Source organism: Lepidochelys kempii, chromosome 8 (genome assembly GCF_965140285.1).
Source record: "Lepidochelys kempii isolate rLepKem1 chromosome 8, rLepKem1.hap1, whole genome shotgun sequence".
NCBI classification, from domain to species: Eukaryota; Metazoa; Chordata; order Testudines; family Cheloniidae; genus Lepidochelys; species Lepidochelys kempii.
In genome coordinates, this window is record NC_136387.1 from 91,625,002 (window position 1) to 91,643,351 (window position 18,350).

At 40.6% G+C, this 18,350-nt stretch overlaps 1 protein-coding gene across 7 annotated transcripts in view; it reads right to left on the reverse strand.

Moving 5' to 3' along the window:
* Positions 1–18,350, reverse strand: part of NFIA (nuclear factor I A) — a 464,599-nt gene that overhangs the window by 31,516 nt on the left and 414,733 nt on the right. For all 7 annotated transcript variants that reach the window (XM_073357517.2, XM_073357513.2, XM_073357518.2 and 4 more), the window contains 3 exons: positions 15,409–15,587; positions 12,737–12,902; positions 3,941–4,032 (listed from right to left, as the gene is read on the reverse strand). In XM_073357517.2, the coding sequence (XP_073213618.1) occupies positions 3,941–4,032; positions 12,737–12,902; positions 15,409–15,587 (437 nt within the window). The remainder of the gene's footprint in view (positions 1–3,940; positions 4,033–12,736; positions 12,903–15,408; positions 15,588–18,350) is intronic.

An 18,350-nucleotide genomic window follows, 5' to 3' on the forward strand; every position in this document is an offset into this window, starting at 1 on the left:
GGTAATCAAAGTTTAGCAGGCAAGGAGCTGCAGGAAACTGAATTTATATGGCTCCCAACCCATCAGAATGGAAAACAACATATATTTTTTTCAGCCAGCCTTACAGATTGACAAGCACTAGTTATAAAATAATGTGCCTGAGTCTACATATTGGTCCCAAAAAACAAGCTGCTCGATTGGGTTTGGTGTCACTAGATAGACTGATTATGCTGACCGCATGCTCTTTGCTTCATTATTTTCTGCAGCAAGAGAGAGAGACAGTATTTGTTTTATAGGAGTGTAGTAGCTTCCAGAAGGTTAGCCCCTGATTAATGTGATGGTATTTTCCATTTCCTCTGCCACTTTTCTTTTTACAAGACTATGCCAACACAAGAAATGTATCTGTTACTTAGTCATGCGGTAGCCGGACCAGCTTGCTTTTGAAATAGTAGACGATATATCCCAGGCATACTGTATTTCTGATTTGCATATGGCAAAGGCAGCGAGGCTGAAGATCTTGTATTGCTTACAAGTCAGGCAGCTAAAGTAAATGATTTATCAAGCGAAGGTTACAACACCTGTGCCTTTTTGTCATCAAATAAGGCCCAGGCCAATTAAAGTGATCCTTCTAATAGCCCAGATAGTAATTCAGTTTTAAATAGCCCTGCAAATGGGACCATACTGTGGTGAGCTGCTGGTGCAGAACAGGAATAGGTGGAGGGAGTGTATCAAGATTTGCAAAATTGTTTGAACTGCTATAAACACCTCTCTTTTTGAAACTTCTAGTCTTCTCTGGGCTTCCACAAGAACACTTACTAAACCAGTTATTTGTCTGGTTCTTCTACCCCAGATCTGTCCTGGTGCAGTAGGTAATTCTACAACAACCTATGATGATGAAATATTCACTTTTCTATTTAAAATGTCTTCCTTAATGACTCACATTTAAGGACATTTGGAATTAGAACAGAGTGTTGACAGAAATGTCCGTTGCTGATTTTCGTAATGGCCACTAAAAAAGGCCTGTTCCTACTTTCTATTGTTTAAGAACAGGAAAAATAGTTCCCGTGCTAGGCCAACAACATTGTTGTTAGTTTGTCCACCATTTAATTTCCCTGCTGTATGAGCCCCTTGCACATCCAGGGATGTGAAATGTACGTTCTGCTAAACAGCACCTGCACATCTCTGTGGACATGTTCAATTCGTAGCAACTTTGAGATTGATGACTATGGGTATGTGGTCTATGACACAGTTAAACAGCTGCAACATGGAAAGAAAATATGGTGCTTTTGAAAAGTTGTCTCTAAAATTTGGTCATTTCTCAAAGTTTCTGTCTGGATCAGAACTTCCATGAAAGTTAGGAGTGTTCAAATCCAGGCTTTTGGTTTGGGCCTAGCTCTAGAATGGAGATGAACCATTAGAGTTAAATTAGGAGAAAATGGAGTTTCTAGAGTTATGCTGCAGCAAAAGTAACATTGAAGTTACTAGCTTGACACTCAGAAGTACTGAGTGTTTACCTCTCCCCCTGAACTCTCGCAGTTGTGAGTGTTGGCATCTCTCAACATCAGGCCATACAATTCTTAACCTGACTACTGAATGCACTGTAAAATTCCTGATGGGAAATAGCAACACCAACCACTTTCAATATATTAGTGTTTCATTTGTTTTTATTTTTATATTTTGAAAATATCCTAAGTGACGGATCTAATGTCCTGCAAAAATTTCATTATAACAGGGGATTTGTTTTGACAAGAAGAGCGTTAACTAAGTCCCTAACCATTAACTTCTCTGTATTTTCACCCCACTTCTCTGATTTAAAACATGGTTTACTTCAGAACTGCTATATTAATAATTTCAATTCACAGTGGGTTTTTATGGCAAATTATAAATCCAGTATCACAGTGGGTCATAATGGTTATGCTGATGTACCCTGAAGTACAGTAGCACAAAGGACGCAGCTGTAGTAAGAGAGACTGGCAGTCCCCTTATCTATAGCAGCATGTTTTGCCTTAATTTGGAGTTATGCTGGGGTATTGTCATTTGCTATCCAGTATTATACATAAGCACATACAATAGGGCCAGAACACTTTCCAATGGCTTCAATCATAACTTGCAGGGTTCAAAATTCACAGTCAACAAATGCAAAAAGCCTAGTTTTAAAATGCAAACAAGTTTGATATCTTACAGATTCAGATTTTGTTATATTCCACTATGTAACAATCTGCCAATCAGTCTTTTAGAAAAGCTATTGGAGCGTTCTCCAAAGAGTTTCAAGTTTCTTGGACCCTGAAGAAAAAAGCCAAATGCTTGAAAACTTTAACAGCTCACCTTAAAATTTTTCTATTTCCTTATTTCAATGTATTTCTGTTTGTTCTGATCCTTTCCAAAACCACAGGAGAAATGCTATGACTTAAATGGAGAGGCGTATGAAAACTTGCCTTCTATATCGATTAAACAGGAGGCACTAAAAGGGAGGCCCAACACTTGAAAACTGGGACACAGGCTTCCCTTTACTAATGAACTAAAGAAATCAGAACTTGAAGAGTTAACACATACACCCCCTCCTCCCTCAGCTGCTAGTGTACTTTCTGTGACCCTGTTTAATGCAGGAAAGGTTTAAGATTCAAAATGTAGTTGAACCTGTGCTGTCGACACAGTTATAAACTAAAGCCCCTAACAAACGATACAAAAGGAACAGATAGCAAGAAAACATATTGTGCTCACAGGCATCTGGTCACAGCCCTATAAATGGACAATTTTCAGTAATAAGTTACACAGTCATATAACGCTGATAGCGCAGGCTTTGATCTCATCACAATGTGGATTCTGTCTTCATGCATGTTCTGAAAATGTAGCATGTAACATCCATGCATCTATATCCTTATTGTTCACATCTAAGACCTGTTTCAAATTGTACAGAAGGGGATAAAAAGTAAAACTTCACCCTAGCTAAATTATTACTTTTTAAAATCATCACAGCCAGTTCAAAACATATTAAAAATACTTCTTGATGTTGACCTTTAAAAGCATTGTAATGTAATCAGGCAATCATTTCAAACTACAAGCTGTAGTTGTCCTAGAACTTTAGTTCCTCTCGTTTTTATATTGCTTCATGAGAATGTGATATTAAACATTGCTTTAATTTTTTTCAACATCTGGCTAAAATTAACCACTAAAAAAACGGCCAACAACTATTTTCTTAATCAATACTAAGGATTTGATACAGCTTGGAAAAAGCGCATTTAAACCCTATCCTTCTAAAGAAATATTTGCTTGAGCTTCTGACTCAACTATAGCAAATCTCTGAATAGTCACCCCAACAACACTGCAGTGAAATACGGTGTTGGCTGCAAACAAGATGCTAGAGCTTTAAACTGTTGGTTCTTTGGTTTAACTTGCATTTTGACATCTGAAGCCAAATTTTCAAAGGCCCTCCCTTAACTAGGTCTTCATAGTAGTTATGAGCACATCAGTTTCCACATCTCTTGGGCCCCCCACCAAAAAAAAATCACCTGCATGCCCAAAAACCTGCATGCAAATGGCAAATTAGGAATTGGATCCTGTTCCTATTGAAATGACTTCAGTGGTGCAGGATTGGGCTGAAGGCCATAATTACCTGATTGGCTCATCTGGGCTTTTGCATGTGCAAATAGATGCACTTGCAAATATGTCAGATGCAATGAAGAAATTTGAAAATTTGGTCCTAGAGGAAAAATTGCACACTAGAAGCCAATGCCTTGGAAAGCAAGAGAGTTTGGAGGAATTATGGAAGAATTATTACCATATAAGCCAATAAAACACAACAGACAAACACAAATTGTGAGTGACATTTCATCGTTGTTACTGAGACCATGTGGGTGAATTGACAGTGGTGCGGAAATGCGGCTCACTTTGTAAGGAGACATTAAAATACACAGAAGAATAACAAGGTGCACTGCATACAGAGAAGTTGAAAGCTGCCCACCTGTGTCTGTTGAGGGATATTTACAAAGCTTGGATCCCGAGGTCCAACACTGACGAATCGGTTTGCGGGGGAGGTGCTGGGTGTCGAGTAGGCTGTGAAGGGAAGGGACACGTGCGTTGAGGAAGCAGCACTAGATCACACACAAACAACACCAAAACACAGTATCTCAGAGCCACCTAAGCAGATGTTTAACACAGAAATGTGCAAACGTTTTAGAGCAAGAGTTTGATTTTAGACACTGAGAAGGTTTGCTTTAATGGTGAATATATAGGCATGTACATAACTGGACTAAAGGAAAGTCATTCCTTTCAACATACTTAAATAAAATGATGTAATGCATCCAGAAGAAGATGTGCTCAGTTCATCTGAACCACTTTTGTCTTTGAGAGGGGCAGGTCTCTCGGTATAAGGCTGTACAACATATATCATAGATCCTGATCCTGCAAATGTGTTCCCAGGTATCTTCAGTCATATGAGGAATTCACATTGATCTCAATAAAGCTATTAATTTAAGTGAAGTTACTCATGGGTATGTTACCAGGATCAGGCCCTTATTTCATACCAGTAGAGCACAGTATACAGTTAAAGCCCTGATTTTCCCATTGCTGGAGTCTACATGCTCTAAAGTACTCATGTGATCTGTCTGACAAACTAAGATTCCCTTGGTAAAAAAATTATGGGTTGCAGTTTGGTTGGGGTGGTAAGTGCAATCAGTCTCAAGGCTGAAGCTCTCTTTAAAAATTGGAATGGCTCCCGCAAAATGTAAAGCTATTAAGAGCAACACAAGCCAAGAACCCAGATTACTTCCAAACCTGAAGTACTTTAATGATTTTATTGCTGCTCTACATCTCTCCATTGCAACTGTCCAGAACTCAGGTCAATTCCAAAAACGTTCAGTTCTAAGTGTTCTGCTGCTTTGACAGCTGCACACACCATCTTCTTTTCTCAGTTTCCTGTGTATGCAGATCTAAATATGTACCTGAATAGTTATATATGTTTAAGGGCCAAGGCATGCACTGTGCTGAATAAAATCCATAACATGTGAAACAATCTAATTGGCAATCTAACTCCCCGATGAAGTGGTAAAAATGGCTGTAAATAGAAGGAAATACTGTGCCAAATTCCAGTGAAGCTAAGTATTGAAGTGACACCTCATATTGAGGAAAAATAAGGATAATTAAATATAAATAAAGATACTGAGTTATCAGTAAAGGTGAAACGCTACTGCCCTTTTTATAAAAGCAAAGTGTTTGGTGAAAGATAGACCTTTGGTTTGGAGACTACCATATACAGCATCCTACTTGTAAAGTCATGTCTTGCTACAAGGATCAGATGTCAATAGAATGATCTTTGAGGATATGTTATCAAAGTGATGCCATGACTAACGCATGCTTGAGGATGTCTTAAATATGGATTAGGTCCCAATCCTGTGAGAAATTGAACACTTTCAGTTCCCACTCCAACGGAATTTTAAAGTGCTAAGCACTTTTCAGAATGGTTGCTATGTTGAGTTTCTCCTCAGCCCAAAACTACTGTAAAAGCGTTGGTAATATTCACACAAAACATGGCTGCCTTTCCATAATTTGCAGCAAAGATCTAACAGGAACTTAGTGCACTGTAGTGAGTTTCCGTATTTTTAAGATTATTTTTACAAGGTACTCACTCCTGGCATGTTACCAAGTATTTCTGAGTAATTACAACTAAACTACAAATGCAGGAATAAATGAACAAAATAGAATTTGTGATGCATACGCCTTACTTTTTCATGTGTGTTCACTTGGTAATTCAAAAAAAGCCAGTAATTCACAACGTGTGCCTGTCAGTAGTGTCAGCTATTGAGGCTCTTCTGAATGAGGCAATTTCTTTAGAAATCTATAAATTATCTTTGCTTTAACTTGCACTGCCTCTCTCCTTGTGATTTAACTGCAAGGGGATCTAACCCAGTAGTTCTCAACCAGAGGTATGTGTACCCCTGGGGGTACACAGAGGTCTTCCACGGGGTACATCAACACATCTACTTCTTTGCCTAGTTTTACAACAGGCTACACAAAAAGTACTAGCAAAGTCAGTACAAACTAAAATTTCATACAGACAATGGCAAATTAAGTAACACTCTGAGCACATGTCCAGTACAGGTACCTGATATGGACAGGATATGGTTTTTGGATATAGTGGACTGGAAAAGGATTTGAGGGAAAGCATCCCTTAAGGGAGCTGAGTAAGCGGGTTTTGGGACTCCTACAACTTGTACAGCAGGGAGATGACCTCCCTCATTTTCGTAGCCCCCTTTAAGGGAGCTGAGGAAGCAGGGTTTAGGGCTCCTACATCTGGAACAGTGGAGAACTGACACGCCCTGCCCCCGCTTCCTGCACTGTACAATTTATTGCAAGGTGCTCCCAGACATTTTAAGTGAATAAAGTTGCAGCCTAATTAAACTACATCTATGGCCTCCTGTCTTTCTTCCAGCATGGATGGACAATGAGCAAATGGACCATTTAATTCTTTGGAGCAGGTGCCTCCAGGGAAACAAAGTTCATGAGTGAAGGGAAGAAACCCAGATTTACCTTCCATTTTTCAGCTATTGCATATCACTACATTGTTTTACTGTGGCAGAGCTCCACTGCAGAAAGACTTGTGTCTGCATTGTAATTCTCATGGTTTCAGGCATTGATGAACATAAGGTAAAGATTTAAGAGTGAGATGGGCATATGGCACAAGAAAAAACATTTCTTCGGCACTTCAGTAAACTACAGTGATGACTAGAGTGAACCCTGGCTTCAGGATTGCATGGCAGGCCATAGTACTATGTAGCATTATTTCCATTCCAAATAAGGCACAGGGATGCAATGACCATCACAAGATTTTGTGATAACTATAAAGTAAACTTCTGTAATGTTACAAATGCACTTGCTAAAAATTTAGATCAATGGGTAGCTATGAAGCTTTTGGAACTATTGTGCACTTTATATAAATGGCCAGTAAAGCTCCAAATTCTCACATTACTTGACTTACAAAAGTGTTCTAAAAGTTACTATATGTTGTTTAGGTACTGACAACCTCATATATATGTTTATTACATTTCAGAGTATAGTATGTATGCTAGCAGTGTTAGCCTTATCGTGCTTTCCATATAATTCCCTATTTTAATTATTTTTTGTCAGTTCAAACACCTTTCATGCCAAGGGATTCTAAGGCACTTCATAAACTATACGCTGTATGCAGGAGTCACTTCAGCTGACCACCTCTGGGGTGGAATGTTTCTTCCTTTGGTGTAGAACCTGCAACTGCTTTTAACTCACTTCCTGAAAATGCTTAGATTTCAAGTTGGTGTCTCCTTAAGAGCAAACAGCAACTGTAAAAAAGTTTACAGCCGAAGAATACTGAAACTACAGGGAGCATCTAGGCGGTGAGAAAGTAATTCCTTAAGACGGAATTTCACCAGCATGATCCACATCCATACTCTGGTGTGAAGCTAACATCCATACTCTGGTGTGAAGTGCCATAGGACTTTTGAGGACCACAAGTGGTCAAGCTCCATTTTGTGTCTCATATAAAAAGCTGAATATTCAACAGCAGCAATCCCTATTACCATGCTGGAACACTAGTTTGGTAAAGGGAAAGATATCGGGTACAAAAGTGCCAGCTTACTGCATCCCTGAACCACTTCCTGCAATATTCTGGCTTTTCCTTAGAAATTTCCCATCCAAGTACAGTGTAGAGTTCTTCCTGCTTGATACAGGAGGTTGGGTTGAGATATTCCTGGAGGTCCCATAATTTGGCACTTTTACTCTCCTCTTTTTAGGATAGGAACTAGGAAATCCCACTGGTTAGTTAAAGCTATATCAAATTATGTGTTTTAAATAGCTTCCTTTACAGTGGGATTTTCATACTTTATTTTACAGAAGGGGCAACCTGAGGCACAGAAAGGTAACAAGACTAGAATCTTTGTCTTCTGATGGTCAGTCCTGTGTTTTAACCATAAGATCATCCTTTCCTCCCTTCTCGGCAATTTGGGCCACATCCTGAGCTAATGTATATCTACAAACTTCCTCTGGAAGTTTACACCAGCTGAAACGCTGGCTCTTCGTGTTTGAACAAGAACATTTTCCTGCCTTGCCCGGCCTTGCTTCATCTGGAATCTGCTGTGGGGAATTTGTGACACCATAGTCTGTAGCCATGGAAATGAGCACGATACCAAAAATTTGCTATGATGCTTCACTTTAGGAACAAGCAAGAGCGAAAGCGCTGGCAGGGAAAGAACATTTGCTCACACAAGCCTCCAATATTTAGCCAAAATGGCAAGAAATAGCATGAAAGACAAGAGAAAACAACCAACAATGTTATGAGTGTGATGTATTATAAGGCAGCACTTCCCAACTTTGCAGAAACCTTTTACCTATACTTTGCTGAAAGAAGTGTTGTCACATGAAAGAGTGTGCAGTCTACCTTTTGGTTGTGAATTAACAAGGATGACTGCCTGCTGGCAAAGCAGAATTCCAGTCAGTGGTAGTCTGATACACGGTCAAGTGTCTCCTTGACAGACCAGGAAGAAAAATAGGCACATATGTCTGATCTGAATAGCTACACCATCTTATAAGCTATTTAGTGCTACATTGCACCCTTCTGGTGAGACAGATATGACGCCATATAGAAGAACATGCACACATACAATGCTTTGCATTGCAGGAGCGCCCTCCATCGGAGGATCTTAATGCACACTGCAACACCTACACATTCAGCAATGTTGGTCAGCGGTCACCACTGGGAGGGTACAGCACAGAGAGCTGAATAGGCTTGCTCAAGCGGCACACAGCAAATGTGTGGCAGAGTAAGAACTAGAACCCAAACCTCCTGATTGTCAGTCCCGTGCTTTAGCCACATAATTACTCTTCTCTTCCTGCTACCATTGCTGATTAATGTGAAAGCTTTTTTGTACAAAGGCACAAAAGCAATAAGTCTCTTGTGCTACAAATGGAACCGAAAAGGTTCTTCTCCCTGGGCACAGTTATGGCGCGTTAGGAAATAACTTTCATTTAAAAAGTCGTGTTTTTTAAAAATAATGGGGTAACAAGAGGGAAAAAATCTTAGACACTGCATGGGAATGAGGGTTTCTGCTGAGTCACCCTGGGCTCAGGTGCTAATCCCCTGGGGAATTATTGCTCAGTCAGTTGGTTCTACTAACCTAATAAACTCCAGTTCGTACCTAATGGAGGTGGTGTTTCTTTGGGCCACAGCAGGTCAATTCCAGGAACAGTAAGGCTTTGGAAAACAGCTTAGGGTGATGTTTGTGTTGTGTTGGTTTTGAGTTACCAATAAAACCAAATCCCCAGAAGGGGGAGAGATTGGATGCTAACTCAGGGTCTGTGTGTTATGTTAAGGATAAACTATTCTGCAGAAAAACCTGTGCTTGGAGGAAAAACTTACCTCCAGAAATCCTATGAGCGCCCATCTCCCTTGCATCTCCTCACCGATGGAGATACTACTCTTGCAAATGTGGTAAGACTTACAGTTGGAAATTCTGAGCCCGAGTCTGTGCATCCCATACCACAGCGCAGAGGTAAATACCCCAGTGTACCTCCATAGGGTTTTCCTTCCTTAAGCAGTGTGATATGGTCATGCTTTCCACAGAAAGTTAATCCCACTGTTGGAGAGTTTTACTGCTGCTCTGAGAATTGTTAACCACCATAATATTGTATTGTGGTCTTAAGTTCTACTTCCCAGGAGATCATGACATATTGAGCAGCTTCTTCTGGCCTCTTCACCCCCCTGGAGGGCTATATTCCAATGTCTATTAGAGCCTCAAAATGCACACTTCTGCAGAGGACTTTTTACCAGATCAAAGGAGGGAAACAGCATGAAACAAATTCCAATCCCCTTCACATATTTCCTTGGGGCCTTTATTCCTCTCCACACAGCAAAAGAGAGTCTGGCCAAATGCTAATATCACTCCTGTATAAGAACTTCCTCTTCCGTTCAGTAAATGACTTCCCTCATTATAATGCCATGGAGGGCAGACAGCCATATAAAAGGGATGCTTCCAGCACTGGTGCCTTGGAACTGTGTAACCATGGAAAACATCTTTTCATGTAGTTCTGGTTACTCTGTACTGGCTATTTGTACTCTAATAAACAACCCCTCCTCCACAATAGCAAAACACTTCTCAGCAAGGACTTCTTTCTATGGTATGTTACGTATTCTGAACTCAAGATACTGCCTAAGGATACAGATACCAGTGCATTTTGACAGTTTTTACACTTAGTTAAGGACCCCAATAAGCAACAAAGTCCACAGTATAATGGGAGCAAGGAACAGAGTAGGGTCCAGGAAATTACTGACTCTGAGTTGTAATGATGGACATTTTCGGATGTATGTCAGCAAAACTTTATAGCTATAATCTGGCTACCCGTCCTCCATTTTGAAGGACAGTTCTAAATTTGCAGAACATTATGTGACAAGATTGTCCAGCAAGACAAATATATGGAGAGTGGCCTATTCTGTGCTACTATGCTGTGGAAATCAATGACAATGGGAGGGTTCCTATGGATTAGAATAGTGCCATTTGAACTCTTCTGAGACTGTTAAAAATGGGTGTTCCCTAATGGAAAAGTCCTGGCACTTTATTTTGCTATACATGCTTCAACAGGCTCAGGTATGTATGTGATACATTTTTCTTTGGAAATCATTCCTGTAGTCCATATTTCCATAAAATGTGGACTTAAAATTGTATTACACACATCTTTAAAACTCAATTCACTCTTCTATTTAACATTCATGACTCTTATCAAACGGAAGGTGCATGCTTGAAAATGTACAGAAGTGGATGTTTAGATATCAGATTGACTAATTACCAACAGTAATTATTTTTCCTAATCTTTTGTTTAAATACCATTAACTAGCTGCTCTTGAGAAAACCTGGATTATATTGACAGCTCTTGGTTGAACATTCTTTGCCACAATGGGCCAGATCTCCTGGTAGTGTAAATCAGTGTAGCTCCACTGATTTCAGTGTAGGTAAGCCAATTTACATCAGCAGAGAATCTGGCCAAATACACATTTATTGTTTATAGACTCCAAAGATCACATAAAATAAACATTAAGGTAATTGTTAAAATGGTTTTAGATTTTTTTTTCTTTTAAATGGCACAAATTGCCCGTAACTTATGAGCTATAATTATAAATGATGGCATGTCTAGTATACTGACTTCATATTTTCCAACTCTAAAGACAGGGAAATACTGAGTTATTTCAAATACCACTCACCAGTGAGTAAATGTTAACCTTTTAGTGGCCCACTACTGAATCTTATTGAAGAGCAAGAAAGCATTAAGTTAACTGATACCTGACTTCAAAAGTGCTAAGACAAACAGGTTCATGATATAAAAAGTGTTGGTCAGAAATAGCTAGAAAACGGGCGGGAGGGGGGAATTTCATTCTGACAGAAATTTTCTGAGCAGTACTAGCAACCATGATCTCTTGACACTTCTAAGTTACGGGCCTGTCTTAGCTTAAATCCCGTGTCTTAAATCTCACCCTCCCAACCTTTCTGTCACAATTATAATTCCCAAGCAAGCCTGAAATGCAAACAATCCTGTCCAGTTAAAGGATGCCATGAAAACACAAGAAATGTCAGGACCGTGCAATGCCCCATGGAACCCACCATGTCACAGCCACAATACTGGCCTCTGGTCTCTGAGGTGTGAATCACCTGAGTTGTGCCTGAAGCTTTAAGAACTTGGGCTTTATATTTGTTAAATAATACATGCCTCCTTGGACATCAAGCAGTGGCCACATGCAGCATTTAAATAATTTGAAAGCATCCCAAGCATTTGCTGTTTAGAGTACATTGATTTTTGGGCACTCTCCATCTAATCTATCTAATGTGCTTCCTCAGTGGCCATCTCTGAAATTGTAAACTCTCAAGGAGGCATTTGAAATAAAAGTGTTTATCATTCCAATAATGGCTTATTCTTGGACTTCATTCTGGATTCATTTAATTGGGGAACAAGTCCCCCTGCCATTAAAGTGCTGAAAACTTCCGCTTTGTTTTTCAGTGACAATTTGAGCATCGTTTCATTAAACCATTTGCAATTAACTCCCTGTATGCCCAAAATGTTTAAAGCTTCAAACCCAGCTGATGCACATTTGCTTCCTAGCAGAGTGAATCCAAAATGGTGGCTCCAATGTGCATGCAGGAATTTGTATATTTTACTTGTGGCTACAAAAAATACATGAGGGCTGTGTGGGTGGTGAAGAGAAAATTAATGCTCTCCCCCTCAGTAGAAGAAATACCACAAGCTACCTGCTCCAAATGCAGGGCCTGCCAGAGAGCTGGTCATAAGGGCAATGAGTCTGGGTTCATCTAGAAAGACTTATTCCCAAAGAAACTATAAAAGGATTGAGCTCGAGTCTGGCCTGGTCTGTACAAGAAGCAAGACCCTCTGTGTGGGTTTGCCCCTGAGTTCAATGTAGTGCTGTCTAGCGTTGGTCACGGGACACAAGTGGAAGGCCAGCAGCATAGCTTCTTCATGAAACTACAGAGCATCTTGAATGTCCCAGCTCCACCCCCATACATTAGCTGCTGGCCATGAGTTTTCCAGTGTGTAACTATGTGCAGTGCCAGCAGTATTTAGTTAAAATAACAAGCTGTGATTTTTGTCTATCTTATGCAATTGACAACTGTGAAATTAACTTGGGAAGCACAGTCTGCTCCTCCTGGTTGGTGAACAGAAGACACATGGTAGATGAAACAGCGTGAACCTTACTGAACTCTCTCTCCCTTGTTGCAGCCGTACTTACTTGGTGAAGTAGGAGAGGCGGCACCTCCTTCTGTCGATGTGGTTGGAGGTTTTGTGTCTGGCACGGGCAGAGGCACAGGCCTAGCCATTGGTGGTGGCGGCGGCGGTGGCAACATTGGGGTAGGAAGGAATGGATTGTGCACCTTGCCTTGGCTGCTGCCATTGGGCTGCCAAAAACAGAAGACAAAATTAGCTATTAGCAGCCTCCAGCAACAGAAGAGGCCAGTTTGAAATTCGGTGTAATGAATGCTTAATTTCTCAATGGTAAGTAAAAACAGGTCGGAATGAAAAATTGCCATTATCTGTTCGCCATTTACTTCACTGGGCTTTGTACCGCAACCCATCTCAAAATCTTGCAATAACTGTGAAAGACCTTTAAACCCATCTTTCATTTTTAAGCAAGAAATTCACCCTATTTAGTGGGCCGAACTGTTTCTCCAAAGTTAGCAACTGGTCAGAATCACCCCGAACCAAATTATAATCTTGCACTGTGTAACCACTAAGTTACCTACAGTACAAGTTTAGGCAGAATTTTGTCTCCCATTGCACTTTCTATATTCATTCCTCTACTGTTCCCTTAGGATATCTGTGCCTGGGACGTTAAGTTTAAATTTCTTAAGAAACTGCTCATTAGTAGGAAAAGAGATAATTTTGGGGTGGTTTAAAAGTCAAGCAGATATCTTATTTCATGGGAAAAATAAGGTAATGTATTTTTAAGCAACCTGCACTCCTACATTCCCATAAAATTACCAATAGCACAGCTCCCATTTCAGCTGCCATTAGGTATCTGCTTAGAAACAATTGAGCTTATATCTGCTTTATTTTCAATATTAAAAAAGTACAGGTATTTTGTTCAGGATGTACATAATCAGAGGCAGGATGGTTCTGCATACTCAGCTATGCTATTTCAAGTGATTACTAGGAAAACTCCTGTCCATTAGTAAATAAGCTTTCAGCATCACAAAAACAAGGACTGGGTATGGAAAATCTCAATCTTAATGTAAAACTAGACTATTGAGAACCATACCAATTGATGGCAGTACCATTATAAAGAAAAAAGTAGGACAGTCTGTGAATCAGGTACTGTTTTAGTGACCGAAATGACAAGATCAGTTTTGACAGCACTCCACAAATTGATCCTAACTACAGTTCTTCTAGCACTGAATGGCCACGTTTCCATTGATAAAAGCTCAGTTTTAAACACAGATACATATTCTGAATACTGCTGAGGAAAAATTGTACTTAAATCTCTGCTTAGGTTTCCACTAACAGGAATTATTTAGGACTAAGGGCCCAATCCTACAACCATTTACAGGCCTGATTCTCATTTACTCTAAAGCCACTTTAACGGCCGTGGCAATGTACGTGGGTGCAACTCAAATTTCCACTGACAGTGATGTAAAATGGCTCTAGTGTAAACAGAATTAGGCTTGTATATATATGTAACCGCATTAGTAGTACTGTTGCCTTCAGGAGTACAGTTACTCGTGTTTGTGGGGTTGAGGCCTTACTCAAAAGTAACTTTTCAGAGATGTTTTTCAACATACAGCACCTTTAATAAACTAATATATTCAGTAACACTTCTCAAATACTTTCTTGTCTTACAAGTAGGCCAATTTTCTACCAAGAAGACCTTTGCTGTATGTTCATTGTGAATGTGCTAACAGTTCATAACGCAGATGGTTTGAGCTAAACTAAGCAAATGAATACTCAAGGAAAAAGAAAAGCACTCTATTGATTTGTTGTCTAGACATAAATGTAACTGCTAACATATTGCAGACATTATTCAAAGCCCGTATTGGCTGAGATATGCACGATCAGGTATTTTGGTAAGAAAAAAGTATTCAAGACAACATAGCTTAATAAATAAAATTAATGCTAAGAATTACATTAATTCTGCAGGTTCATTAACAATTTCAACATTATGTATGTAAGAAAAGTAATAACAATTTTGACAATCATTATTCTGCTGATTGGACACAATTACATGCATTTTATTTCATAAAAGGTTCACAGCATTATTGTAGACACGATGTAAATAAAGTTTCATTTCTGTATTTGACTGGAATGTTGTTTCAATAAAGTGAAGAGGATGATTCACTTTAGTTGATTAAAAAATGAAAATGCTTATTTGAAGCATTGGAACACTGCTTAATTCTTCATAGAGATAAGGGGGAAAGATAACCGCATACAGAAATAACAAACTATAATAAACTGTACTTTTAACATCTTGGGTTCAAGTACTGGTCAACTTGATCTAAAGTGCGGTATGACAGTATTTTTTTTTTAAATGAACTTAGCTGATCTAAAACAGCTGTTTCTCACCCTCCCTTTTCTTGCTCTTCCCCCCGCCAACGCCAAAGGAATAATTAATAAAAATTATTTGGCCTTTGTATTTTGTTAAACCCAGTGGAACTAGGGTTCATATGTCTGAAGCTGAAGTATCGGTACAGGGATCCCAGAAGGTCATTGAACCACCAGCCCTTTCTGACTATCAAAGTACATTAATTACACCACAGTGTACGTTTGTTTTCCTGTAGTTAGTGCTTTTTCCCCCCCTTGTAGCAGCTATTTAAGGTGCTACATTCACATGTGTGACACACTGTTAAGATAATTCCATAGTTAGGTGACATCGGACAAACACTTCTGAAGAAATAAAAATGGCTTCCTTACATTGAGGAACCCCACCTGTCCAGCCTGCTGACCAGCATCCGGGCAGACAAGTTGGACAAACTCTTTCAAAGTCTCCTGAGGATGATAGCGGATTGCTGGGTGTGAGAAGTATGGCCCAGGCTGCTGAATAATGGGTGATGTTGGAAAATGAAGAGTCGATGGTGTTGCATGCGGACTTGCTATAGGAAAGAAAACAAAGAAGTTATATGGAGCAGATTTTTGCATTAGATGACAGTTCAAATCTATGCAGTTGAATTATATTATAGCTCTACTTTGTCTTTTTTTTTTAACGTACACTATTATTTATATATTTGATGTTCACAATTGCTATATCAGACCGCACTGCGTCCTACAGTCGCTTCAGAGACAATGCTGAGGGCAAATGGAGCCAAATATTTTAAAACAACTTTCTGTGTTTTTAGTGCACATTTATAAAGGAACCAGCGGTCCTTGATAAAAGTGACAACTATTCATTACCTTAAGAGCCTTTCTAATGAATGGAGCAATAAAAACTGTATTTGGGAGATTAGAGTTGATTTAATTGACATTTCATATAACTGATTTGCACATATGGATCTATTTTTATTTTGTACTATAAATGGTCATTGTTTTAATGATGCTCTTGTACCTCATATATGTCATTTTTTCACACCAGTTTGGAAACATTTTTAAGTAACACATTTTCATATAATGCTCACATACGAAGGGGCAAGCTCATTTTGCAAATGACGTTCACAGCTCCCTTGTACAACTTTGAAATCAAATCCCAAACCAGCCCCTAAGCCACAATCAGGAATGATGTTTAAGGGAAGGTAAATTGGTGAATGTACACACCAAGGAGCCACACGAGAGAAGGGTAACAAGAAAAGCTACTAACAGGACAGTCAAGGTGTAAACTAAAAGAGCCCCTTTTGCAAATTTTGCTTTCAGTTTAATCCATGCAACACTACTGATCTCAACAGGATTGTAGAGGTGTAACTGAGGGCAGAAATATATCTCCTCTCCCCCATACTATAGAGCAGAGGTGGGCAAACTATGGCCCGCAGGACCGTCCTGCCCAGCCCTGGAGCTCCTGGCCCTGGAGGCTAGTCCCCGGCCCTTCCCCCACTGTTCCCTGTCCCACACAGTTATGCCGCCATGTGGGCCACGGGGCTGCGAGCTCCTGTCACTCTGAGCGGTATGGTAAGGGGGTGGTGGCGGTGCACATGTGCAGTGGTGCAGGAGTTGGGTAGGGGGTCCCAGGGGGCAGTCAAGGGACAGGAAGCAGGGGGAGGTTGGATGGGGCGGAGGTTCTGGGGCGGTCAGGGAACAGGGGGGGTTGGATAGGGTGTGGGAGTCCCGGGAGGCCTGTCAGGGGGCAGGGGTCTGGATAGATCGGGGCAGTCAGGGGACAGGGAGCAGGAGGGGTTGGATAGGGAGTGGGATCCCAGGGGGTGGTTTGGGAAGGGGAGTCCCAGAAGGGGGCAATCAGGGGACAAGAAGCAGGGGGAGTTGGATGGGTCAGGGGTTCTGAGAGGGGCAGTCAGGGGGCGGGGGTGTGATGTTATTGACTTGAACTGGGACCGTATAGAACATTGTTGCAACCAAGGTCCTGTAGTGGCACCAAAACTTGTATAAAGGGGGTCAAATAAGGTATCTAAGACAAGGTGATGGTTTGCTGGTTAGGATTATTCTATCTGTTTGCATGTATCATTGTTGTATTTAAAAATATAAGTATTGGCTCTATACTGTCTGTATTCCAAACTTATGCTATGCTTCTGGGTGACACCCCAGACAAGTTGGTGTCAGCTCTGCCTAGCCTGCTTGATGACCCATTGAGGACCATCAGCTATACAAGTGACCCATTGAGAGAAGGCAGACACACCTTGTGACTCAGTAAGGTGTGTAGGAACCTGCCTAGGGACAGAACTCTGAGGTTTCTCCAGGCTATGTGCTGGACTGCTTGTCTTTGGAACAAAGAAAGAAAGACCACATGGCGAGAGAATATAAAAAGCTGCAGCAGCTCCTCCATCTTGTCTTCAGTCCTGCTTCTTATCTCTGGAGGAACTTTGCTGAACTGAAGCTTTGAACAAACGACTGAATGACCCATCCCAGCTGTGGATGTACTCCAGAGACTTGATTTGAGCCTGCAGTTTATTCTATCATTGCTGCAAGCCTGAACCAAGAACTTTGCCATTACTGTATGTAATTGATTCCATTTAACCAATTCTAGCTCTCATCTATATCTTTTTCCTTTTATGAATAAACCTTTAGATTTTAGATTCTAAAGGATTGGCAACAGCATGATTTGTGGGTAAGATCTGATTTGTATATTGACCTGGGTCTGGGGCTTGGTCCTTTGGGATTGGGAGAACCTTTTTTCTTTTACTGGGGTATTGGTTTTCCTAACCATTTGTCCCCATAACGAGGGGCACTGGTGGTGATACTGGGAAACTGGAGTGTCTAAGGGAATTGCTTGTGTGACTTGTGGTTAGCCAGTGGGGTAAAACCAAAGTCTTCTCCGTTTGGCTGGTTTGGTTTGCCTTGGTGTGCACAGAAATCCCCGCCTTGGGCAGTAACTGCCCTGCTTTAAGCAATTTGTCCTGAATTGGCACTCTCAGTTGGGTCCCGCCAGAACCAGCCTTGTTACAGGAGGCCAGGCTGCTTGGGGGGCACAGCCTTCCCTACCCAGCCCTCCATACAGTTTCACAACCCGATGTGGCCCTCGGGCCAAAAAGTTTGCCCATCCCTGCTATAAAGAATACCTTTACCCAGCTCCTTGCCATGCAAGTTAGATGCTCCTAAGCTCATATCCATTTCCTCATTGTGTAACTAAAGCCACCATGTTACAGCACCTTGAATTTTGCTCCTTTTCTCATGAATAAGATTTTATCCTCTCTTCATAGAAATCTATCGGCTTCGTTGGGGTATTTTCTCTCATACTCAGGTTTACTTCTCACCCA